Here is a 26,698-nt window from a genome sequence, read left to right as displayed (position 1 = left end):
TACTCTATTTTCCCCCTCCTAATTAAACCCTTTGTCCTCCTCTGCTGAATTCTAAATTTCTCCCAGTCCTCAGGTTTGCTGCTTTTTCTGGCCAATTTATGTGTCTCTTCCTTGGATTTAACACTATCCCTAATTTCCCTTGTTAGCCACGGTTGAGACAACTTCCCCGTGTTCTTTTTTTAACGCCAGACAGGGATGTTCAATTGTTGAAGTTCATCCATGTGATCTTTAAATGTCTGCCATTGCCTATCCACCGTCAACCCCTGCCTAATCCTCTATGCCGCTCTACCTCTCTTTCCTCCTTTAAGACACTCCTTAAAACCTACCTCTTTGACCAAGCTTTTGGTCATCTACCGTAATTTCTTCTTCGGTGACTCGATGTCTAATGTATTTGTTTTGACTTATAACACTCCTGTGAAGCACCAAGGATGTTTAACTACGTTAAAGGCGCTATATAAATACATGTTGTTGTTGTTGTTGAGGTAGTCTGGATGCTCGTGTACTCTGGAGGAAGGGGAGCAACACAGCTTTGCCCATCGGACAGCCACTTACACACACTGTCCAGCAGGTGTCGTTGGATGGTGGCCAGGAGCAGCAATATCTACTGATTCTCCGTCTTAAATCAGCTCGCTCAGTGTGGAACTTGTGAACTTTCTGCTCTGCATAGCCCAGTATCACAGTGGGCCGTGTATTCCGCGGTACTGAGCCCTGTCGCTTCTTCATTGCACCCCCGTGACTTTGTCCTGAGACTTGTGGAATAAATGTTAGCTTGACTGGGGACGATCCCAAATAATAGCTCTTGTGTTCAACACTGACTGGCAGAGGCAACCCGAGCGATGGTGTATTTTTTTCCTTCTTAATCTGAAGGGATTGTTGGCCAGATGAATTGATGGGCTGGTCCGAGAGGACTTGCAATGGGGGGGAGTGGTGGTGGTGGGAGGTTGGAAAGAGTGTGCCGTTCCCCAGAGTGACAGGCAGAAGGTGCCGTGTGCTGGGCGGTGGAGGGAGGCGGGCTGGAGTGCGTGACGGAATCAGCTGGCGAAGTTGAAACAAGTTACCAAGAGATAACTCCTGCGCGGCCGGGAGAGAGAGAGAGAGAGAGAACGAGAACTGTAATGAATGAATGAGATGAATGAATGAAAGCGGCCTGGATACATTGAGTAGCAGAGGCTGGGAGATCGGGAGTCCCCACGGCCAATCTCTCCCTGGGACTCTCCCTGGATATATGGGGGCGACAGCGGGAAAGGGTGCCTGTTTGTCAGTTTCAGCCGGAGTTTGAGTGAATTTCACCCGAGTGGCCGAGGGTTCGGAGCCTGGATGCTCCTCCCGTTGGATCGGATCCAGAGAGGGGGATTTTTTTGGAAGAAAATTTGATTTGCATTTTTTTTTGCTGTACTGTAACGATTTGGGACGGGCGGTTTGAGGAAATCCGCGATGCCGAGCGTCCCCAGGACACTCCACATTCTCTTGCCTCTCCTGATCAGCTCGACTGCGGGTAAGGAACACAAGCAAATGTGCAATCATGGATTTTTTTTTAAAGTGGATTGAAAATAGAGGAAAAGATGGGGAAATCAGTAAAAACAATCATCTTTCTGTGGATTTGTCACTTTCAGATTCTCATTTGATTCGTCTGTCTCTGGTTACATGTTTAAATATAATTGCAGCCGACCTATACACAGGGGCTCCTTTGCAAATAGGAATTCCAACAGAACTGAACGAAAATAATAATAATGGGGAATTAATTACAATAAAGAAAGCTTTTATTACTTTTCTGCGAGTTTCCGTTTAGATTTCAGAGGGTGGGGGGGGGGGAGAGAAGGGTGGAATATTTGATTTAATAGGAGGTAAGATCAAAAAGTTGGTCAATGTGTATTACAGATGTGTTTGGTTTAGTATGGTTGCTTTAAAGAGGCAGCTGTGGGGCTCTGGGATCAACTTCGCTTCTACAACCACAGTGTGAATGGGTGTTTGAGTGCGAGTGCTTGTGTGTGTGTTTGAGTGAGTGTGTGATTGAGTGTGAGTGTGTATGTGAGTGTTTGAGTGTGTATGTGAGTGTGTGTGTGTGTGTGTGAGAGTGAGTGAGTATTTGTGAGTGTGTGAGTGTGAGATTGAGTATGAGAGAGTGAGTGTGTGCGTGTGTGAGTGGGGAGAGGTTTCGGCCGATTTAACCTCCACCTCACACACACACACAAAGGGGATCACACACTTCATATTTTACACTGAAGATTGGTTCAATAAAAATCCGTGCAAAGAAAAAAAAATCCCTTAAATCTGCCCAATGTGTCCTACCCTCTCGGCGTGTCCTGTAAAACTCACTGCAACCCGAACCTGACTTGCCGAGGCTGATCACGGAAGAGGGAGGTGATACTGTACACGGACGGGACTGTGCAAAGGGTTGGAACAGAGCGTGTAGAGACACACACTGCGAGAGGTCAGGGTGACAGGGAAATCGATTAGTGACTCCCGGATAAAGCCAAATGCATGATTTAAAGAGTCCGCTGGCTTGTAGGCCTGGATGCCGAAAGGTAAAAAAGCAAAATGTGATGCGAAAGAACGGCTAGCAACCACAAGGAGGATTTAAAATGTGCTGCAGTGACTGGGGACTCGCAGTTAACAGGCCCTATCATTTCCCTTAGTCCCGGTGCATTGCCCAGTTCTCACAGCGAGCTCTCGGATCCCAGAAGTGTGGTGCCTTTTATAATTTCTTTGCGACAGAGCTGCTGGGGGTGGGGGGTGTAATGTAGAGGATTGTGAATGAGGCAGGCTCTGAGCACAAGCACGTGGTGTGGCTGGGCAAACACTGAAATCAAACTGAGAAGTGTGCGTGTCACAGTGTGTGTTTGTAAAAAAAAAGAGACTCTTTTCTAAACAGGAATCACAAAGGACACGGTTCTGTCATGAACCATCAGGGAACGAAGCAAGTCGTTTGATTTCCAAGAGTAAATTTGAGACAAAACACACACACACACACACTACACACACACAGTCTGCACTGCATGCAGAGAGCCCGAGTGAATGTATTTCTGTGCGTGTGTAGGTTTAAATTCTAAATGTGTTTCCATCACTTGTTGCTCACCAAGTTCACCAAGTTAATTGTGTTTATTGAAGTTATATCACTTGCGAGAGTCACACCCCAGTTAGGTATTTCTCTCAGTGTGGTTCCTCTGTGTCAACACAGGAGATGGGTACAATTCAAATCTCCATCCATGCTGATTTGTAACCATTTATGTGAATGATGCAGTCCCCGGGTGCCTGAATCTGAACCCCACCCATATTGGCTGAACATCCGTCCAATCTTGCAGTCTGCTTTTGTAGATGTCTACATAAGAACGTAAGAAATAGGAGTTGGAGTATGCCATTTGTCCCCTCGAGCCTGCTCCGCCATTCAATAAGATTATGGCTGATCTGATCCTGGCCTCAACGCCACTTCCCCTCCCGCTTCCCATAACCCTTGACTCCCTTATCATTCAAGAATCTGTCTATCTCAACCTTCAATGACCCAGCTCTCCACAGCTCTCTGGGGCAGAGAATTCCAAAGATTCACCATACTCTGAGAGAAGAAATTCCTCCTCATTTCCGTTTTCAATGGTCAACCCCTCTCCTATGCCCCCTAGTTCTAGATTCCCCCAGTAACTCTGAGACATGCAAATGCTGGATTTTTCGAACAAAAAGGTCCCATCATGTGTGTGGGGCAACGGTGCTCTGACCAGGCACGGCTCGGAGCCGCTTTAGGTCGATGTGTGAGCAGGCTCGGTGTGTGTTTGGGTCCATCGCATGTCTACATTTAGCCATTTTTTAATAAAAACTGCCCCGACCCCTTCGGGAGTGTGAACTGGACCTCCTGCAGGAACTCTTTGTGACAACTCGTACTATCATAGTTGAGACCGAGAGCTGGGTAGGCTAATCCCGGGCAGGGGCAGGCCAATCCCAGTCAGGGGCAGGCCAATCCCGGGCAGGGCAAGGTCAATCCCGGGCAGGGCCAGGTCAATCCCGGGCAGAAATCCACAATCTCACCTCCTGTCGGTGCAGGGTTAATCCTCCGAAATGTCTGCACCGCCTCGATCGTTCAATAAAACCTTTCGGTGCGGTTTGTTTCGAAGTAGCACGGCTGGTTCATGAGTGAATGCATAATTTTTGTGCCGTTGGTCGGTTTCCTTGTTTACACGTTCTTGTATTTTTTGCCTATTTGTCAGGGGCTTAGTGAGTAGAACGGGGAAGGTAGGATAATAGCGCTGAGCGTTGCTGGCTGTGGATTAAGCACACAGTGATTAACACTTGCATTCAAATATTCAACACAGGAACGGCCATCAATGTTTTAGCAAACCAATTATTTCAACAAAAATAGGATTATAAATGTAACTCTTTCGGAACTAGAGTTGATTGAGCACCGCCCTCATTGTTAGTCTCTGCTATAACACTCTCTGCTACACCCCACCATCATTATCAGGCTCTCAGTTCTAACACTCTTACACACCTCGCCTTCATTATCAGCCCGTGGTAATAACACTCTCTATTACGCCCCACTATCATTATAAGGCGCTCAATTATAACGTTTCCTCTCTTACACACACCCCACTCATTAACAACCCCTTGGTAATAACACTCTTGTCTGTGGCACCCATCGCCAGGCTCTGTATTACAAGCCAGACCCTCAGTGCAAGATTCTCTGTTCTCTGCTATAACACTCTGTGACACATGCTCATTCTGATGCAACAAGGATCCCCAATGCTAAATCCCCAGCCACCCAAACAATGCAGGAATTCGCCCATTGCCTTGTCGGGGTTGGAAGCAGGGAGAGAGGAGACCCGAGAATCGGCAGCCACGGAGTCAGGAGGGAGTTACTCGGCCTTACAATGAACCCCTGAGTTAATATTCAGCCCTGGGCTTTGGACGAGACTGTTGTCGAGCCTCGGAGATTTACTCCAGAAACTGACTATGTATCCGGCGTCTCTCCCATTCCCGGTGCTTACACGGACCGTCGCTGCTCTCTCACTATTCCTTCACCTCAGGAGCAATACGTTTCTGCTTCCAATGCCATTCCCTAAATTGATGACTTTTTAATCTAAAAAAATTGCGGCTGTTACTTTTTACTAAAGAAAGAAGGAAAGACTTGCATGTATATAACGCCTTTCACCTCAGGACGTCCCAAAACGCTTTGCAGCCAATGCAGCACTTTTTGAAGCGTAGTCACTGTTGGAATGTAGGAAACACGGCGGCCAATTTGCGCATAGCAAGCTCCCACACACAACCATGTGATAATGACCAGATCATCTGTTTTAGTGATGTTGGTTGAGGCATAAATATAGGCCAGGACACCGGGGAGAACTCCCCTATGTGTATGTGGGGAACACTTGTTAATGTATTACATAAATCTCTTGCCACAGAATTTAGCTGAGCTTGGTGTAAAAATACATTTGAAGTGCAACAGATTTCTAGGGATGCTAGTTGGAGCAATCTGTTAGATACCCTCCTTCACTCTCTCGGTTATAGTACTTTGTCTGCTACAAACTCTACTATCATTATAAGGTTTTCAGTTAGAACATGCTCTCTAACACACCATACCCACATCTGAAAGTAAATAGGAGGGGAATAACAGTAGCTATACCATTGGACAGAATATTAATCAAGAAATAGTAGGAGCTTGTAACAAAGGTAATGCAATAATCATGGGAGACTTTAATCTTCATATAGACTGGAAAAATCAAATTGGCCAAGGTAGTCTGGAAGACGAGTTCATGGAATACATTTGGGACAGTAACCTAGAACAATACTTCCTGGAACGAACCAGGAAACAGGCTATTTTAGATCTTGTATGGTGTAATGAGATAGGGTTATTAGCAATCCCATTGTAAAGGATCCTCTGGGGCAGAGGAATCATGATATGATAGAATTTCACATTAAGTTTGAGAGTGACTTGCCTAAATCCAAAACTAGAAACTTAAACTTAAATAAAGTCAATTACATAGATACGAAGGGCAAGTTGGCTAAGGTAGACTGAAAAATAGATTAAAAGGTATGGCGGTGGATAAGCAGCGGCTAGCAGTTAAAGAAATATTTCATAATTCTCAACATAAATATATTCCATTGAAAAACAAAAATTCCATTGGAAAAGTGATCCATCCGTGGCTAACTAAAGAAGTTAAGGGCAGCATTAGATTGAAAAAAGATGCTGACTGAATATATTCAAAGCTGAGGTAGATAGATTTTTGGAGTCTAGGGGAATCAAGGGATATGGAGATCAGGCGGGAAAGTGGAGTTGAGGTCGATGATCAGCCATGATCTTATTGAATGGCGGAGCAGGCTCGAAGGTCAGTATAAGAACATAAGAAATAGGAGCAAGAGTAGGCCATACGGCCTCTCGAGCTTGCTCTGCCATTCAATAAGATCATGGCTGATCTGATCATGGATTCAGCTCCACTTCCCCGCCCGCTCCCCATAACCCCTTATCGTTTAAGAAACTGTCTAGTTCTATCTTAAATTTATTCAATGACCCAGCTTCCACAGCTCTCTAAGGCAGTGAATTCCAGATTTACAACCCTCTGAGAGAAAAAATTTCACCTCATCTCAGTTTTAAATGGGCGGCCCCTTATTCTAAGATCATGCCCTCTAGTTCTAGTCTCCCCCATCAGTGGAAACATCCTCTCTGCATCCACCTTGTGAAGCCCCCTCATAATCTTGTGCATTTCGATAAGATCACCTCTCATTCTTCTGAATTCCAATGAGTAGAGGCCCAACCTACTCAACCTTTCCTCATAAGTCAACCTCCTCATCCCCAGAATCAACCTAGTGAACCTTCTCTGAACTGCCTCCAAAGCAAATATATCCTTTCGTAAATATGGAAACCAAAACTGCACGCAGTATTCCAGCTGTGGTCTCACCAATACGCTGTACAGCTGCAGCAAGACTTCCTTGCTTTTATACTCCATCCCCTTTGCAATAAATGCCAAGATACCATTGGCCTTCCTGATCACTTGCCGTACCTGCATAATATCCTTTTGTGTTTCATGCACAAGTACTCCCAGGTCCCTCTGTACTGCAATCTTTCTCCATTTAAATAATAACTTGCTCTTTGATTTTTTTCTGCCGAAGTGCATGACCTCACACTTTCCAACATTATACTCCATCTGCCAAATTTTTGCCCATTCACTTAGCCTGTCTATGTCCTTGTGCAGATTTTTTGTGTCCTCCTCACACATTGCTTTTCCTCTCATCTTTGTATCATCAGCAAACTTGGCTACGTTACACTCAGTCCCTTCTTCCAAGTTGTTAATATAGATTGTAAATAGTTGGGGTCCCAGCACTGATCCCTAGCCACCCCACTAGTTACTAGTTGCCAACCAGAGAATGAACCATTTATCCCGACTCTCTGTTCTCTGTTAGTTAGTCAATCCTCTATCCATGCTAATATATTACCCCCAACCTCATGAACTTTTATCTTGTGCAGTAATCTTTTGTGTAGCACCTTATCGAATGCCTTCTGGAAGTCCAAATACACCACATCCACTGGTTCCCCTTTATCGACCCTGTTCGTTACATCCTCAAAGAGCTCCAGCAAATTTGTCAAACATGACTTCTCCTTCATAAATCCATGCTGACTCTGCCTAACTGAATTTTGCTTTTCCAAATGTCCTGCTACTGTTTCTTTAATAATGGACTCCAACATTTTCCCAACCACAGATGTTAGGCTAACTGGTCTATAGTTTCCTGCTTTTTGTCTGCCTCCTTTTTTAAATAGGGGCATTACATTTGCAGTTTTCTAATCTGCTGGGACCTCCCCAGAATCCAGGGGATTTTGGTAAATTACAACCAATGCATTCACAATCCCTGCTGCTACTTCTCTTAAGACCCATTCCTGCTCCTAATTCTTATGTTCTTAAGTTAGAACACATGGATCAGTTGGTAACACTGTCATATCTAGGGTGAGATGATTGTGGGTTCAAGCCTCACTCCAGAGATTAATCACAAAATCTAGGCTGATACTCCAGGGCTGTATTGAGGGAGTGCTGCATTGTCAGCAGTGTCGTCTTTTGAACTGTGCTTTCTCAGGTGGACATAAGAGATCCCATGTAAGTATTTTTGAAGAGCAGGGGAGTTATCTCCGGTGTCCTGGCCAATAGTCATTCCTCAATCAACAACACTCAAAACAGATTATCTGGTCATTATCACATTGCTGTTTGTGGGAGCTTGCTTGTGCATAAATTGGCTGCTGCATTCCTTACATTACAACAGTAACTTCACTTCAAAAAAGTACTTTATTGGCTGATAAGGTGAAAGGCGCTATATAAATGCAAGTATTTTTCTTTTACACGCACACACACACACACACTTCAGTTGTAATGCTCCCAGTCTGTCCTAACACTTCTGCTCACAGTTCCCCTACTTTTGACCTTGTGTTGCGTGCTATATCATGGCACCTTGATAGTAGCGTTCACCTTCCTTTACTTGGTTCCAGTAGACAATATCCCAGTGGTGATCGACCGGCCGCAGGTTGGCCCGGCATGAACCGAGCGGTTACCCTTTCCCATCTGAACTGTGCTAAAGTGCTACAAATAAACGGAAATAAGTCTGGTTAAGGCGCGGGGTCTTTTTGCAGATCTCTCCATCACCCTCTGTTCCCCTCGACTCCCACTCACTGACTGCTGGCCAGAACATGACTGTTCATGCTCCATCAGGCTTTCTGTGTCCTCCCTGACCATCCAGTGTGTACTTGTGTTTGCCTGAGCTGGCTGCCTGTTTGCAAAATACTGGCGATCAATAGCCCAAATGTCAGAAGCCATCAGTCAGTGCTGGGGAGCGCTCGGTGTTTTTTATCACCTACACAGTGACCCAACAGAACTCCGTAATGTGTTGGGTAATATTTTAAGGCAAAGTGGTTGTCACAGAGAGTAATAATGTCAATTATTGAAATGTTTGGGCAAGAAAGCTGAAGTAGAGTGCGGGGGTCGGGGTGGGGTTGGATGGGGGGGAGGAGAAGAATTTTTAATTATTTCCAGGAACCAAGCAGACTGATATTTGGCAATTGCTTCTGGCAGCTACTGTGTGCCTTGTCAGGGTCGGTGCAGTCTGAAGTTGTTTAAAAAAAAAAATCGGGTGTCAGATCAAACATGGAGTCGGCCCCTTTATTGATGTTAAGTTTGACCAGGCTCTCAATGTGCACAGTGCTGAAAGGGTGGTGAGCGTGTGGTTTTCCGTGCCACTAGGTCAGCTTGGTTTGGGGAGCCCGGCTTGGCCGCTGCTGGTTTACCCGGCAGGACTGCTCAACGTCTCGGAGATCCCGGGTAAAACCGGGCAGGCGGGACTAACGCAGCTTCCTGCTCACTGAGATACAATCATAGAATAATACAACAACAATAACTTGTATTTATATAGCGCCTTTAACGTAGTGAAACGTCCTAAGGCGCTTCATAGGAATATTATGCCATACAAATTTGACACCGCACCGCGTAAGTAGAAATTAACGCAGGTTTGGTCAAAGAGGTAGGTTTTAAGGAGCATCTTGAAGGAGGAAAGAGAGGCAGAGAGGTTTAAGCACAGAATTCCAGAGCTTGGGGGCCTAGGCAACAGAAGGTCGGCCACCAATGATTGAGCGATTATAATCAGGGTTGCTCAAGAGGGCAGAATTAGAGGAGGGCAGATATCTGGGAGTGGAGGAGGGGGAATTGAGGGGCTGGAGGAAATTACAGAGATAGGGAGGGGTGAGGCCATGGAGGGATTTTAAAATAAGGATGAGAATTTTGAAATACAGCATCATTTGAAAGAGCTATCCAATTAGTCCCACTACCCTTCTGTTTCCCCCTAGCCCTGCAAATTTCTCCTTTGCAAATATTTCTCCAATGTGCTTTTGAAAGTTACTGACCAGGTCTGGCTGGCTGTATGGAGTGTCAGCCTGGCTGCCACTTACATCCAGATAAAGTGACTTTCAGGCTGGATGTGATGATGTCATCAAGCCCCTCACCTGCAAGGTTAAATAACTGAAGAAATGAAATGTCTCCATGGGAGTGACAAGGTTGGTCTTGCATCGCTGGGACCGGGATGCAAATGCAGACCTGATTGTTTAGATGAAAGACTCCTCTCTTGTCAGCTGTAAGGATTCTGAGCAAATGACTATGGACAGTCTCAACCCAGTCTCTGCCAACAATTTAATACAAATTGGCACCAAGTTATCAATCTGACTCAGACCACTTGGATGCCGAGTATAAGGAATGGAAATACCACAGGGGAGCAGTAGGAACTCTCTTCTGGGGCTGGAATTAAGGCAAATTTTGGGCGTGGTATAGAGGGAAGCTTTTCGCTTCTACCAGACCTGAACTGGAAGTGATTGATAGCAGAATGTCGAAGGAGCTTCGCTCTGAACATGTTCCATACATAAGAAATAGGAGCAGGAGCCTGCTCCGCCATTCAACAAGATCATGGCTGATCATCGACCTCAACTCCACTTTCCTGTCTGATCTCCATATCCCTTGATTCCCCTAGACTCCAAAAATCTATCTATCTCAGCCTTGAATATATTCAGACTCAGCAAACCATTTGCTCATATGGCAGAATTCTTCATTAAGATGGAGAGTGACACAGTTAATTCAGAGACTAGGGTCCTGAACTTAAAGAAAGGTAACTTCAATGGTATGAGGTGCGAATTGGCTAGGATAGACTGGCGAATGATAATTAAAGGGTTGACGATGGATAGACAATGGCAGACATTTAAAGATCACATGAATGAACTTCAACAATTGTACATCCCGTCTGGCGTAAAAATAAAATGGGGAAGGTGGCTCAACCGTGGCTAACAAGGGAAATTAGGGATAATATTAAATCCAAGGAAGAGGCATATAAATTGACCAGAAAAAGCAGCAAACCCGAGGATTGGGAGAAATTTAGAATTCAGCAGAGGAGGACAAAGGGTTTAATTAGGAGAGGGGAAATAGAGTATGAGAGTAAGCTCGCAGGGAACATAAAAACTGACTGCAAAAACGTCTATAGATATGCGAAGAGAAAAAGATTAGTGAAGACAAATGTAGGTCCTTTGCATTCAGAATCAGGTAAATTTATAATGGGGAACAAAGAAGTGGTAGACCAATTAAACAAATACTTTGGTTCTGTCTTCACTAAGGAAGACATAAATAACCTTCTGGAAATACTAGGGGACCGAGGGTCGAGCGAGAAGGAAATCCTTATTGGTCAGGAGATTGTGTTAGGGAAATTGATGGGATTGAAGGCCGATAAATCCCCAAAGCCTGAGAGTCTACATCCCAGAGTACTTAAGGAAGTGGCCCAAGAAATAGTGGATGTATTGGTGGTCATTTTCCAACATTCTATTGACTCTGGATCAGTTCCTATGGATTGGAGGATAGCTAATGTAACTCCACTTTTTAAAAAAGGAGGGAGAGAGAAAACAGGGAATTATAGACCGGTAAGCCTGACATCGGTAGTGGGGAAAATGTTGGAATCAATTATTAAAGATGGAATAGCAGCATATTTGGAAAGCAGTGGCAGGATCGGTCCAAGTCAGCATGGATTTATGAAAGGGAAATCATGCTTGACAAATCTTATAGAATTTTTCGAGGATGTAACTAGTAGAGTGGACAAGGGAGAACCAGTGGATGTGGTGTATTTGGACATTCAAAAGGCTTTTGACAAGGTCCCACACAAGAGAGTAGTGTGCAAAATTGGGGGTAACGTATTGACGTGGATAGAGAACTGTTTGGCAGACAGGAAGCAAAGAGTAGGAACAAACGGGTCCTTTTCAGAATGGCAGGCAATGACTAGTGAGGTACCGCAAGCTAGGACCCCAGCTATTTACAATATACATTAATGATTTAGACGAAGGAATTGAATGTAATATCTCCAAGTTTTCAGATGACACTAAGCTGGTTGGCAGTGTGAGCTGTGAGGAGGATGCTAAGAGGCTGCAGGTTGACTTGGACATGTTAGGTGAGTGGGCAAATGCATGGCAGATGTAGTATAATGTGGATAAGTGTGAGGTTATCCACTTTGGTGGCAAAAACAGGAAGGCAGAATATTATCTGAATAGTGACAGATTAGTCAAAGGGGTGGTTCAATGAGGCCTGGGTGTCATGATACATCAATCATTGAAAGTTGGCATGCAGGTATAGCAGACGGTGAAGAAGGCAAATGGCATGTTGGCCTTCATAGCGAGAGGATTTGAGTATAGGAGCAGGGAGGTCTTACTGTAATTTCACAGGGCCTTGGTGAGGCCACACCTTGAATATTGTGTACAATTTTGGTCTCCTAATCTGAGGAAGGACATTCTTGCTATTGAGCGAGTGCAGCAAAGGTTTACCAGATTGATTTCCGGGATGGCAGGACTGACATATGAAGAAAGACTGGATCAACTAGGATTCACTGGAATTTAGAAAAATGAGAGGGGATCTCATAGAAACATGTAAAATTCTGACAGGATTTGACAGGTTAGATGCAGGAAGAATGTTCCTAATGTTGGGGAAGTCCAGAACCAGAGGTCACAGTCTAAGGATAAGGGGTAAGCCATTTAGGACCGAGATGAGGAGAAACTTCTTCACTCAGAGAATTGTGAACCTGTGGAATTGTCTACCACAGAAAGTTGTTGAGACCAGTTCATTAGATATATTCAAAAGGGAGTTAGATATGGCCCTTACGGCTAAAGGGATCAAGAAATATGGAGAGAAAGCAGGAATGGGGTATTGAAGTTGCATGATCAACCATGATCATATTGAATGGTGGTGCAGATTCGAAGGAGCAAATGGCCTTCTCCTGTACCTATTTTCTATGTTTCTATGAATGATACCTGAAATCAATCCAACAGGTGCTTATTATGGTCTGGCTTGCTGTAAACCAATAAATCCAATAAGGAGAACGTTCTTTATCCAGAGAGTATTGAGAATATGGAACTTGCTACCACATGGAGTGGTTGAGGCAATAGCATAGGACCATTAAGGGCAAGTTAGATAAGTACATGAGGGAGAAAAGAATAGAAGGATATGTTGATGGGGCGAGGTGAAGTAAGGTAGTGGCGGCTCATGTGGAGCATAAACAGCAGCATCGACCAGTTGGACTGAATGGCATGTTTCTATGCTGTAAATTATATATCATTCAATGTAAATCCAATATCAATAGCTTGATTCTAATGTCTGATAGATCATCATTGAGTTGGTCCAAAAACAGTTATAGATCCCAGGGATTGAATCTACCTGCTGCAGTCAGCCTTTTCATAATTTGTTTTCTTTATATTGAAGCCGTATATTTACATGTAACCCTCTGCATCATTCCTAACTTGTGTGGTTGTGATTTACAGCATTGAAAGCCATTGTCATTGCGACTGAATATTATTGAGATCACTCTGTGCTGCCTTTGCTCAGCCTCAGCACAGGCTCAACACCTTTTGTCCCTTCCAAAATAGTCATTACCAATGAAAGGAGGGACTTGCTCATTACAAATTCCAACTGAGGTTAGCGCCACTTGTGAAGAAAGTTCCAATACTAGGGTGCAGAGCATAAGTTCAGGGTTGTGAAGAACGAGTTTAAGGCTGATGTCAGGAAGTACCTCTTTACGTTGAGGATGATTCGGAGCTGTAGCAGGTTACCAAAGCGAGTGGTTGAGAGCAGGGCACCGGACTTATTTAAGAAGAATGTTCTACTTAGAGGATAGTAGGGCTGAAGAGCCTTCTTCGTGCTAATCTATCTTGTAAACTCAACTGAATAGAATGAAACTCCCCTTATAGTGAAACTACTGCCGACTTATAGTGAAAATAATATATGTACATTTAATGTCATGGTGTACTTAATTTAAAAAGCTAAGAGGCAATGATTTGCTTTAAAATTGCCATCAGATTTAGCAAAAGATGCAATAAACCTTGATGAAGCACTCCCTGGTGACTTAGCTGATAAATGTAGTGGCTGGTGTGGTACAGCAGTGTACGGAACCAGTGCACTTCATTGACACAGCAGACAAAAAGAAAGATCTGCTCCATAATAAAGGAAAATTGAAGCCTCTTTTTTAAAAATTCATTCATGTGATGTGGGCTTCGCTGGCAAGGCCATCATTTGTTACTTGTCCCTCATTGCCTTTGGGAAGATGGTGGTGAGCCGCCTTCTTAAACCTCTGCAGTCCTTTAACGTTTGGTACAACAGAGTGGCTTGCTAGGCCAATTCAGAGGGCAGTTAAGAGTCAGCCACTTTGCTGTGGGTCTGGATTCACATATAGGACAGACCGGATATGGGCGGCAGATTTCCTTCTCTAAAGGACATTAGTGAACCAGATGGGTTTTTAGGACAATCCAATGGTTTCATGGTCACTATTACTGATATTACCTTTTTATTCCATATTTATTTCATTAACTGAATTTAAATTCCCCAGCTGCCGTGTTGGATTGACCTAATTCTCCTTAACACAACGAGATTCCTTGGTTCAAACCTTGGTCTGTGCTTCCTTAGCTGATCTCATCTTAAGAGCAACTCGCATGCTGCAATGCCCCCAGCACCCCAGGCCGAGGAATTGGGACAAACTCATCCAGAATTGTGTTTCTAAACACTGTCTAGTGCTAGAAAGTGTGCAGGGTGAATGAGAACAGGAGAACTTGGCTTTGATGCTGCCATTGTTGAATAGTTCTTGGAAGATGAGCCCAATCCTGTTCACTCTATTGGCTCAGACACAAATGGAGCAATTGTAATTTAACCTGCTTGTTGGGAAACTGACGGGGTCGGGTGCCACTTTAGTTCTAAATGCTCTTTGGTGACAGTGGAGAGTAATATTGGGCGGGGTGTAAAACTGGCATTCTATCCCGTGGGTTTCCTGCCTGGCGAGCTCAGTTAAAATTATACTCAAAAGTTTCTCTTGCGGGAGCTTAGTGCTTGGTAGATCTCTGCTTCCTTTGAAGTTCCCTTGTTTCCACAGAGAACCCCACCTCTAGGGGGTCAACCCACAACATTCGAGGCCCATTTGAAATGAAAGATTCTCGGATACTTTCCACATTGGCAGAGCTGGACCCCTAGCGGGCTGCTGTGCCACCAGTAGAATCGAGTGTGTTTCTGCTCAGTCACTGTAAGGAGCTGAGGCAGAGAAGTCATACTTGTGACAATTGCCCAGGGTCTAGTACAGAGACAATGGACAGGGGGCTATGCTTTCGCAGTGATGCATAAACTCCTTATGGACGCTGTTTCTTTTTTGTGTGTGTTTTTGTCTGGGATTCACATTCGCTGCCTGTATTGTAAAGCTGCCCTCCCCAGCCTCCAGTGAAGGATATTTGCAATTGAATTCCCATGCTTTGCTGTAAAGGGGTAGGTGAGGGGGAAGGGAGGAAGAATGCCCATAAAACAAACCAAAGGGGTATTATTCAAGCGCTCCTCCATTCGAAAAGGAATTGGGATCAAGACTGATTAGCGTCTTAGGTGTTCTTTGACACAAGAACTATAGCAACAGACACGGGCAGGAACAGAATGCAAAAGGTCCATGGGCAGGGTGAAAATAACTGTGACAAACAAATTGAAATTTACATGGGGCTGTGCCTGGGTCGAGTAATGTGTAAACCAAGCTTTTTGTTGGGGGCTGTTGTGTTTTATTGCAGTTCTTTTTAAAGAGTGTGTCCCATGATTCTCCTTTTTTACTGATCTTTGTCACAATCTTGCGCTGAGGTGGGAGCCACGTTTGGACCTATGCTGAAAACCTGGAATAATATCAGCTGGGACGTTTGCTGTCTGAACTTTGGAACTTGCTCAATCTGACTGACGGCTTCTCTTGCGAAAAATGTTTGTGTTCAGGGCTGTTGACCACTCCTGTTAGGCTGACATCCGCGATTTACTGATAACCCCTTTTTAAAATGCCGCTAATGCAGCATAACTGTGAAATCTTTGCTGTCTCTCCTGTTTCCTATATTACAACAATGACTGCAGTCCAAAATGACTTAATTGGTTGTAAAGAGCTTTGAGATGTCTAGTGGTCGTGAAAGGCGCTATATAAATGCAAGTCTTTCCCTCCTTCTCATTCGGATTTTTTTTTGATTTGGTGCAGTTGGACATTCTAGGGTAACATTCCCAATTGTGTTCTCCTGAGTGCGGAGTCTTGCGTGCTGGAACCTCCTATCAACAAGTCATTTAATTTCTCGGAAAATTAGAGACCGCGTGCCCACGATTTTCCCAATATTTACCCGAGTTGCTGCAGGCTCCCTCCTTGGAGTGCGTAATCAGATAATGGACCCTTTTGCTCACATAGCTTTATACTAATGCAATGGTGGGGGGGGGGGTCATTTCACAAAGCTATGCAGCCAGTACGTAGCCTCGCTAGAGGCGAGCACATCTTGGAGACCGGGCTATAACCGAACAGCCTGATTTTTCAACCCATGCTCACCATTAGCGATGCTCCACAGCAGTGGTGAGTTGGTTGAAATGGTTGTGCTAATTGGTAAAGTGGTGTTACCTGCTTCTAGATTCAGATGTTGAGTTGGCTGGGGCACTGGAGGGGAAGTAGGTGTGCATGGTCTTTCACCCTGTGTACTCTGACCGGGGAGATTAATGAATTGGATGGCTGCTCGAGTGTATGGCTACTCCCACTTACCCTTTCATATTAACAGCCGCCTCCCATTGTGGGGGCATACTGTGGAGATGGTGGCGAAGGGTCTTGTATAGCCCAAACTGCTTGACACTTTTCCAGTCCTTTGCTAAACTGAACATCACTTTGTCTGACTGATGCACGTTTCATGGATGGTTTGTCCGCATAATTAGGTACGGCCACTTTGCCTAGCTGAGGTGGGACTCCCCCCACCCCCTGCCCGACCCCAAGCCCATCAATCCAAACATTTCTGCTTCTCTCTCAGCTGTCAAAAGCCACCTAAAAACCCATCTTTTCAGCCAAGCCTTCGGGACCGCCGCTTCTAATTCCCCCACAAAGACTCAGAGTCTCTGTGCAGGGTTGGGGGCGTGGGGAGTTCGGCCAAGCTTTCACCATTTGCTTTTGCATAAATTGTACACGAGAGATTCACAGACATTGGGCCAGTTATTGAGCTTTTTCTCCCTATCGGTGCATTGACTGGACGGTTGGCACAGTGATTTACCTGTTATTACAGTGGCTTATTTATTGACTGCCTTTAAATTACCCTAAGCATGCTATTTGGTTCCATTTCAGTTTTGTGAAATTGACTTGCAATTAGCAAACTGATTGTTGAGAAAGGGAGTTCAGGGGATTCTCTTCTATCTGACATGCTTGCTTTATTTTTGCTTCTTTGATGGTATCTCAGACCTTGCATCCTGCAACAACAACAACAAATTCTATTTCTCCACTGGACAGAGAGAAGATGTTTCCAGTTGTTGGGGGATACCAAAACTAGGGGCCATTAATATAAGATTATTACCAATAAATCCAATAAGGTATTCAGGAGAAACTTCTTTATCCAGAAAGTGGTTAGAATGTGGAACTTACTACCACATGGAATAGTTGAGGCAAATTGCCTAGATGCATTTAAGGGGAAGCTGGATAGAAGCAGGAGGAAGAAAGGAATAGAAGGATGCACTGATAGGGTTAGATGAAGAGGGATAGGAGGAGGCTAGAGTGGAACATAAATGCCGGTATGGATTAGTTGGGCCGAATGGCTGGTTTCTGTGTTGTAAATTCTATGTAATTCTATGTCTCCTGACGTTGCTGATTCATGCTCAGTCTACAGTTGTTGTCATTCTCACATACACACTATCTGACAGGATTGTCTAAACCCCAGCTGCCATTTTCTTGCTCTCCTAACTCAGGAATAGTTGAAGCCATTTCTACTGCGACAGCTATTACCCCAATGCGATTAGCTAATTCTGGACAGACCAGGATTGAACTTATGATCTTCCTCGATTAAATAGCTCAACATTACACTGGGTAGCGCATTTACTAAGAAAGAAGAAAGAATGAACTTGCATTTCTATAGCACCTTATAACATCCCCAGGAGTCTCAAAGTGCTTCACAGCCGATGAATTACTTTCTAAGTGCAGTCACCCTTGTTATGTAGAAACACGTGGCAGCCAATTTGTGCACAGCAACGTCACACAAACAACGAATGAGGCGAATGATCAGTTCATCTGCTTTTGGTGGTGCCTGAGGGACGAATGTTGGCCAGGACACCGGGTGAACTCCCTGCTCTTCTTCAAATAGTGCTATAAAAGCTGAACAGGCAGATGGGGGTCTCAGTTTAATGCCTTATGCTAACGGAGGCACCTCCAGCAATGTAGCACTTTCTCAGGACAGGATGCACGCATCTAGTGCACACACATACTCCTACTGACCAGTTTTGTCAGCCTCCATCATATGCTCAAGTCCTGGAGTGGGGCTTGAACCCATAACCTTCTGGCTCAGAGAATAAAATTCAACCACTGAGGCAAGTTAGTACACATCCACTCGTGAAACTGTGACCACTTGGAGTTTCTTTTCAACAATGGTAGGATGTTGATAGGAGAGTTAAAGAAGAACCCCCCCAACTCATGTTCATTTGTACCACCCCCTCCACCACCGCACCTCCTTGCTTTGTCTTGGCACTGTGCAAGGGAACAACCAAAAATGGCATCGGGGTGGGTGGGTGGGAGGGAGCAGCAAAGAAGTAAATGGAATCGAGCTTTTAAGTGCGCTTTCTATTAACATTCTCAGCTGTCCCTGCTGGATTCCCACTCATTTCATTACGGGCATAATGCAACTTCTCATTGTCAGTTCTCACCTATTGTCCTTTTTCAAACTGCCTCTTCCACATTTACTTTATCATCATTGCCCTGTCAGAGCCATCAGGTACAACTGCTCTCAGCTGCTGCTTGTAAAGGCTCAGTGCAATCTGAATCTCCATAAAACGGGAGCAAGGAGTGGCAGGACTCATTTCACACAGATACTATTTCTAAAAGTTTAATCTGCCTTTCCTCAGAGAAATGCATAAGCATGCTTGAGTGAAAACCTGGTTTTGTCCCTTCCTTATCTCATGGTTTTCATCTGTAAATTTCCTTATTTTCCATGTTGGCCCATATCTTTTTCCCAGCGGTGTGATTTCCTTGCAGTCGGTCTCAGTGCAGTATTGTGGTACAACCCCATCACCAATAAACCACAGAAGCTTAAGAACCACAGGAACGGGGCCTTCAATTAACTTAATTATTTACATTTTTCTGTTCCGCTTTCCTGAAGAAAGACTTGCAATTATATTGCAACTTTCACAACCTCAGGACATCCCCATCCCAAAGTGCTTTACAGCCAATGAAGTACTTTTGAAGTGTAGCCACTGTTTTAATAGCATAGTATTAGGCAATCCCACATGTCGAGGATGACCCACTTCCACATCAAAAAGGGATGAGTTCACAGGTGTTTCATTCCAGGTCCTGAACGACATATTGAAGGGTGGAAGGTGCCTGTGTGTTGATTTTTTTACCGTGGGGTGGCCGTTACACAACAGCCCCCATATGGGCTTGACAAAGCAAGGTTTTTGTGATATATTCACAGAGCACAAGCACACACAGCTTCCTAACATGGCAGGCAGCTCTCTCGGAAGCCTCCGGAATCTGCCTGGTTCTGTTTATTATTAATCCTGTAGTTGCAGTACACAATACGTCCACATCCACAGTGTGGAGCTACAAACATTACAAGTTTACAGACATTACACTTCTCCCTCCTTAATGAAGAAGTTATTATAACAAACATCATACATAACTTTCATGTTTATACATAACACAGGATATAAACTTTTTTTTTTTCATATTTACAAATTTAACTTTACCACTTGTTTTCTGTTTCGAAGAGGATACCTTCGCTCTCGAACAGAACCTTCCAAACATGGTGTCGAATCTAAACTCATTCGAGGCTCATCCTGAGGAACGTTTTCCTCCACGGAATTTCCTTGATTTTCATTTGAACTCACTCTAACTTCAGGTTCTTTGTTTTCCTGACTCGGACTCAGACTTTCATTCTGATTCTCTCCTGGATTTGTTTCCAGTACATTGGATTTAGGATTTGCTACTGGTGTATCAAAACTATCTGATGAGTCAGAAATAATTGAATCATTCCCACCTTCAACTCCTTCCATGTTTGTAGGTAAAATATGATCCATATGAACAAACCTAACCTGTCCATTATCAAACATCTTTACCAAATATGTGCGAGGACCACATATCTTCACCACTCTTCCTGATAACCACTTTAACCATTTATGGTGATGGTTCATCACTCTCACCTTCTGGTTTAATTTCACACTTCTCTCTTTTACTCTACCTCTATCATGATTCCCTTTCTGTCTTAATTGTGTCTCTTCTACGGACTGTGCCAAATTTGGCTTTAACAACGAGAATCTGGTTCGTGGCTGTCATTTGAGAAACAACTCTGCTGGTGTTCTACCAGTATTTGTATGAGGAGTATTTCAATATGTAATCAAAAAATTAGTCAATTTGTGATCCAATGACAAATGTTGTTTCCTTGGATTTGGAACTAACATTTGTTTTATGAGGGCACGTTTTACAATTTGTACAGTGCGCTCTGCTGCACCATTCGAAGCAGGATGGTATGGTGGAACCTTGGTATGTTTCACCACATTTTTGCTTGTGAATTGTGCAAATTCTTCTGAATGAAATTGTGGTCCATTATCCAAAACAATCTCTACAGGGAGGCCAAATGAAGAAAATAATTTTTGTAATATGTCCAATGTTTTACTGGTTGTTATTTTCCACATTGGAAACATCTCAACTCACTTCGAATGGCTATCAATCACAATTAACAATTGTTGTCCTTCTAACTCAGCAAAATCAATATGTAGCCTTTGCCACACCCTGGGAGGCCATTTCCATGGCTATAATGGTACTGGTGGTGGTTGCTTGCTTATCGATTGACATCGTACACTGACTCACGATGTACTCCATATCCTTATCAAGACCTAGCCACCATAAATAACTGCATGCAAAACTCTTGGTCAAGCACATTCCCAGGTGCTGGTCATGGAGGTCTCCTAATAATTTGGACCTGAATTTATTTGGTATAACCACTCTTGCACCCCACATGATACAATCTTTATCGACTGATAATTCATTCCTACGAATGAAGAATGGATGTGTATCTTTGTCTGTTACCTGGTTTGGCCATCCATTTGCAATATACTCATACACCTTTGACATAACTGAGTCACGTTTGGTTACTCTACCAATCTCTTCAGCTGTGACTGGCAGTTCATCAGTGTATGAAAAATAAAAAACTTCTTCCCTATCGGGTGTAACTTGTGATGGGGAAGGCAATCTAGACTTTGCATCAGCATTACTGTAACCAGCTGATCGTCTGTATTCAATATCATATGTATATGCTGACAAAATCAAAGCCCATCTCTGCATTTGGACTGTAGCTAATGTTGGAACTGGGGACTTTGGATGGAGGATTGCTGTTAGGGGTTTATGGTCCATAACAATGGTACACTTACGACCATACAAGTATTTGTGAAACTTCTTGACCCCAAAAATTAATGCCAATGCTCCCTTTCAATTTGCACATAATTACTCTCACTGGCACTGAGAGTGCGTGAATCAAAAGCAATTGGTCTCTCCTCCCCACTACGTGATACATGAGAGATCACTGCCCCAACTCCATACGGAGAGGCATCACATGCTAGCTTAATCTTCTTAGATATGCCATAGTGAACTAACATGGTGCTCTCTACCAATTTGCTTTTACACTCCTTGAATGCTGTATTGTATTCTTTTGACCACTTCCAATGGACCTGTTTTTTCAAAAGTTAATTCAGTGGATGTAATACTGTAGCCAAATTTGGTAGGAACTTCCCATAATAGTTCAAAAGACCCAAGAATGAACGAAGTTCAGTGACATTCCTGGGAGTGGGTGCATTTCTAATTGCATCCAATTTTTCCATGGTTGGAAATAAACCATCCTTGTCAACTCTGTACCTTAAGTACTCCACTGAGTTTTTAAATAACTCACAGTTACGAGCAAACACTCGTACTCTGTGCTTCTCTAGCCATTTGAGGACTTCATCCAATATGTTATTATGAATTTGCCTATTTGGTGCTGAAATTAGTATGTCATCCAAATAACATACTACCCCTTCAATACCTTGCAAAATCTGGTTCATCACCCCTTGGAATATGGCAGGGGCGGAAGACACTCCAAACGGTAGCCTATTAAATTGATATAGGCCTAGATGAGTATTTATAGTCAAACATGACTTGGACTCCTAATCTAGTTCAAGCTGTAAGTAGGCATTTGTAAGAGCCAGTTTTGAGATGATCTGACCACCTGTCAGTGTTGTGGACAAATCTTCTATATTTGGCAATGCATTGGGGACATTACCCTCAAGAACCTGGTTTACGGTTACTTTATAATCACCACACAATCTTACCTTACCATCGGACTTAGGTAAAACAACAATGGGTGTAGCCCAGTTACATCGATCTATCTTACAAATAATGTTCTCGGTTTCTAGTCTTTTGAGTTCTTGCTCAACCTTCTCCTTGAGTGCATATGGTACTGAACGTGGCTTGTAGTAAACCGATCTAGCATCCTTCTGTACCCTGACACTCGTCTTGAAGCCTTGGATAGGACTGCCCGTTTCACAGAACACCTTTGGATACTTCTTGATAACCTCATCCGTTGATGAAAATCTCGCTTCCATACAGAAAATCTTACTCCAATCCAGCTTCAGTGAGCTCAACCAATTTCTTCCTAGTAAGGCAGACTTGTCTCCTTTCACTACTATTAGAGGCAAGTTCTGAAATTGATCTTTATTTTTCATCGGTATGGTGATACGACCTACCACAGGAATTTTCTCTCCCGAGTAGCCTCGCAGCTCTATCTTGAATTTCTCCAGTTGGAAATCACGCAATTTGTCGAGGTATAGCGATTCCGGTACTACACTCACGGATGCACCCGTGTCAATTTCCATTGGTATCTTGAATCCCGCAACATCTATGTGGATTTTGATGCTTTCCGAATCGCTGTGCTCCTGATAATGGTATAACTCTAACATCTCCTCGTCCTGTTGTTGTTCCTCCATGCTATGTAGTCTCTTGGGATTTCTACTCATAGCTTTGAGCGCTGGACTCATAGCTTTGGAAGCTGGTTTACCCTTCAGTCGGCATGCCTTCGCAAGATGCCCAGTCTTTCTGCAGAAGAAACACTCTGCCTTCACATATGGACAACTTTGAGCAATGTGTTGTCCCAGGCACCTATAGCATGACTTCGACGCTCTGTTAGAATTTCCATTTTCTGAGACTTTGGGCCCCCACCGTCTTTTATTTTGAACCTGCAGGTGATTTACCTCGGTTGACTAACGACCGCAATTATTATTTAATTCTCGGGAATATTGTTCGGCCATGTCAATCGACCTCGCTGTCTGATAAGCAATCTCAAAAGTCAAGTCATCCGTCATCAATAACTTCCTTCTGATCGCATCATTTTTCACCCCACAAACAAAATGATCCCGTAATGCTTGGTTTTGAAAGTTTCCAAAATAACAGTGCATCGATAGCTTTTTTAATGCTACGATGTAATCACTGATGCTTCATCAGACTTTTGATTCCGAATCCCAAAATAATAGCTTTCAGCAATTTCTAATGGTTTGGGGTTATAGTGCTGCTCCAGCTTCATTAAAATCTCTTTAAGCATTGTGTCCTTTGGCTCGTCAGGCACAAGCAGATTTACAAGGGTTTCGTACAATGCCGGACCCGCCTCCGATAAGAAGATCGCTTTCTTATGTTCCAACACAGCCCGGGTCTGGATTGCATTGTCTGGAACTTCGATTATGTTATTTGCAGTGAAATACATTTCAACTGATCCGCAAAATGCTTTAAAATGTTCCCGGTCATGTCTATATTCCCCCATATGCCATTTTAATCTCTAGCTATTCACACCATGTGCTGTATTTTACCTCAGATTTTTGTAGCTTTTTCCAAAAACAGAAACTTCCAAAGTCTCTCTGTCGGCTGGCTGAATCCTTCACCAACAAAATTTAAGCTTTAAATCATCCGAAAAATCTCATCTAGCCGCCATATGTGATATATTCACAGAGCACAAGTACACACAGCTTCCAACATGGCAGGCAGCTCTCTTGGAAGCCTCCGGAATCTGCCTGGTTCTATTTATTATTAACCCTGCAGTTGCAGTACACAATACGTCCACATCCACAGTGTGGCGCTACAAACATTACAAGGTTACAGTCATTGCAGTTTTGGTCTACTGGCAAGGGTTAACCAAGACAACTGGAGACCAAACTCTGCTGCAAGGATCTAATTCGCACACCTCCTCCTACTGACCATAGATCGCAGTGTGGGCTGGTCCATGCTGGAATACTGCATACAGTTTTGGTTTTTGATTTCCATATTTATGAAAGGATAATATACTTGCTTTGCAGCAGTTCAGAGAAGGTTCACTAGGTTGATTCCAGAGATGAAGGGGTTGACTTATGAGGAAAGGTTGAGGTGGCTGGGCCTCTACTCATTGGAATTCAGAAGAATGAGAGGTGATCTTATCGAAACGTATAAGATTATGAGGGGGCTTGACAAGATGGATGCAGAGAGGATATGTCCACTGATAGGGGAGACTAGAACTTAAAATAAGGGGCCGCCCATTTAAAATTGAGATGAGGAGGAATTTCTTCTCTCAGTGGAATCTGTGGAATTCGCTGCCTCAGAGAGCTGTGGAAGCCGGGACATTGAATAAATTTAAGACAGAAATAGACAGTTTCTGAACCGATAAGGGACTAAAGGGTTATGGGGAGCAGACGGGGAAGTGGACCTGAGTCCATGATCAGATCAGTCATGATCGTATTAAATGGCGGAGCGGGCTCGAGGGGCCTATGGCCTACTCCTGCTCCTATTTCCTATGTTCTTATGTGCTGCCCCTGGGTCCTCACCTCTTCTGGGCCCTGACTCTCGCCTCTCCTGGGCCCCGTGCACGATGCTCCTGGGCCCTGATCTCTCACCGCTCCTCTGCCACGATCTTTTGCCGCACCTCTGCCACGATCTCTCGCTGCACCTCCGCCCCGACCTCTCCGCTCCTCTGCTGTACCTGGGCCCTGCCGGTGGTCCTGCCCACGCTCTAATTGGCCACCGGGATGTTGATGACATCGATCCAGTCACCCACCTGAGATCCGTCGCCCTCCTGGGACAACTCGCACTAGCTCCTGCAATTTAGGAAACATGGTAGCTAATTTGCGCACAGCAGGCTCCCACAAACAGCAATGTGATAATCACCAGATAATCTGTCTTAGTGGTGTTGATTGAGGGATAAATATCAGCCAAGGCACCGGGGAGAACTCCCCCGCTCTCCCCGAGATGTCTGTGCTTCTCTATTGCTGCCCTCTTGGGCATCCCTGATTATAATCGCTCAACCATTGGTGGCCGTGCCTTCTGTTGCCTAAGCCCCAAACTCTGGAACTCCCTGCCTAAATCTCTCCACCTCTCTACTTCTCTTTCCTCCTTCAAGATACTTAAAACATACCTCTTTGACCAAGCTTTCGGTCATTGTGCCAATTTCTACTTATGCGGCTCGGTGTCAAATTTTTTATCTCATAACATTCCTGTGAAGCACCTTGGGACTTTTCACTATGTTAAAGACGCTATATAAATACAAGTTGTTGTTGTTGTATGAAACCAGCAGTCTGCTCCCTCCCCGATGTCAGTCGAGACTGGGGCTAGAGCTCGGTACGGCGGTATTGACCACATATTGAATGATCTGCAGGTCACTTCACCCTCAGGCTCACTGCTGGGGCCAACAGATTGTGAACAGCAAGGACTGCAATACACAGTGAAGCTATTTTGAAAGAGCTTTGAATTTTTTCTAACGCCCCCCCCCCCCCCCCCCCACCAATATCATGCTCCAATTATGCAGAAGATGCCTGAAATAAGTAGCACAGATGCACTGTATACTTGAGCAGTTTTATCCATCTTTTACATTGCAAATTTTAGCTGGTGCCAGACTCTTAGCATAAGATACAACTGTGAACTAGCAAACACATTGCCAGGCTGGTGGTAATTATCGGGTGCCATTTTTCACGAGCTTCCTAATGTGGAGAAGGTCGGCATTGTCAAACAACGTTTTGCTTAATGCAGTACAATCGATAGCACAATACGCACATTTAGTCATTTATTCAAAGTGCGCAGTGGGACAGAACCCCTGAGGCCTGGGTTCAACTTAAACCAGACAGATGGGGTGAAAGCTGTTACTTTTTTGCATTTAAATACTTTATTTATGCAGTCTCAGTCTAGTTTGTGTTGATACAAATCTACGGTACAAATTGCATTCCCTTCCCCCCTCCCCCGCCCCCCCCCCCCCCCACACATTGGCTATTTACAATAGGGAAGAGAAACGACGGAACAATTGCAGATTGCAACAAAGTGTTACGGTGTCGGCCGTGGATCAGTGGATCACTCTTGCCTGAGTCGGAAGGTTGCGGGTTCAAGCCAGAGACTTGAGCACAAAATCTAGAGTAGATTTTCCATCTTTCAGATGAGATGTTAAACCAAGGTTCTGTCTGCCCTCTGAAGTGGAAACAAAAGATCCCATGCCACTATTTTGAAGACGAGGAGATGAGGAGGAATTTCTTTTTTCAGAGGGTCGTGAATCTTTAGAATTCTCAACCCCAAAGAGCTGTGGAGGCTAAGTCATTGAGTATATTTAAGGTGGAGATAGACAGATTTTTGAACAATAGGGAAGTCAAGAGTTATAGGGAGCGGGCAGGGAAGTGGAGTTGAGGCCAAAATCAGATCAGCCATGATC

At 44.1% G+C, this 26,698-nt stretch overlaps 1 protein-coding gene across 1 annotated transcript in view; it reads left to right on the top strand.

The window, feature by feature from the left end:
- Window positions 1-1,434: 1,434 nt before the first annotated feature.
- Window positions 1,435-26,698, top strand: part of robo3 (roundabout, axon guidance receptor, homolog 3 (Drosophila)) — a 332,776-nt gene continuing 307,512 nt past the window's right edge. The window contains exon 1 of the mRNA XM_070892823.1: window positions 1,435-1,495. Coding sequence (XP_070748924.1) covers window positions 1,435-1,495 — 61 coding nt within the window. The remainder of the gene's footprint in view (window positions 1,496-26,698) is intronic.

This window comes from Pristiophorus japonicus, chromosome 11, assembly GCF_044704955.1.
Source record: "Pristiophorus japonicus isolate sPriJap1 chromosome 11, sPriJap1.hap1, whole genome shotgun sequence".
Taxonomy (NCBI): Eukaryota; Metazoa; Chordata; class Chondrichthyes; family Pristiophoridae; genus Pristiophorus; species Pristiophorus japonicus.
Note: the sequence above shows the minus strand (reverse complement) of the source record. Positions and strands in the feature narration are given on the sequence as shown.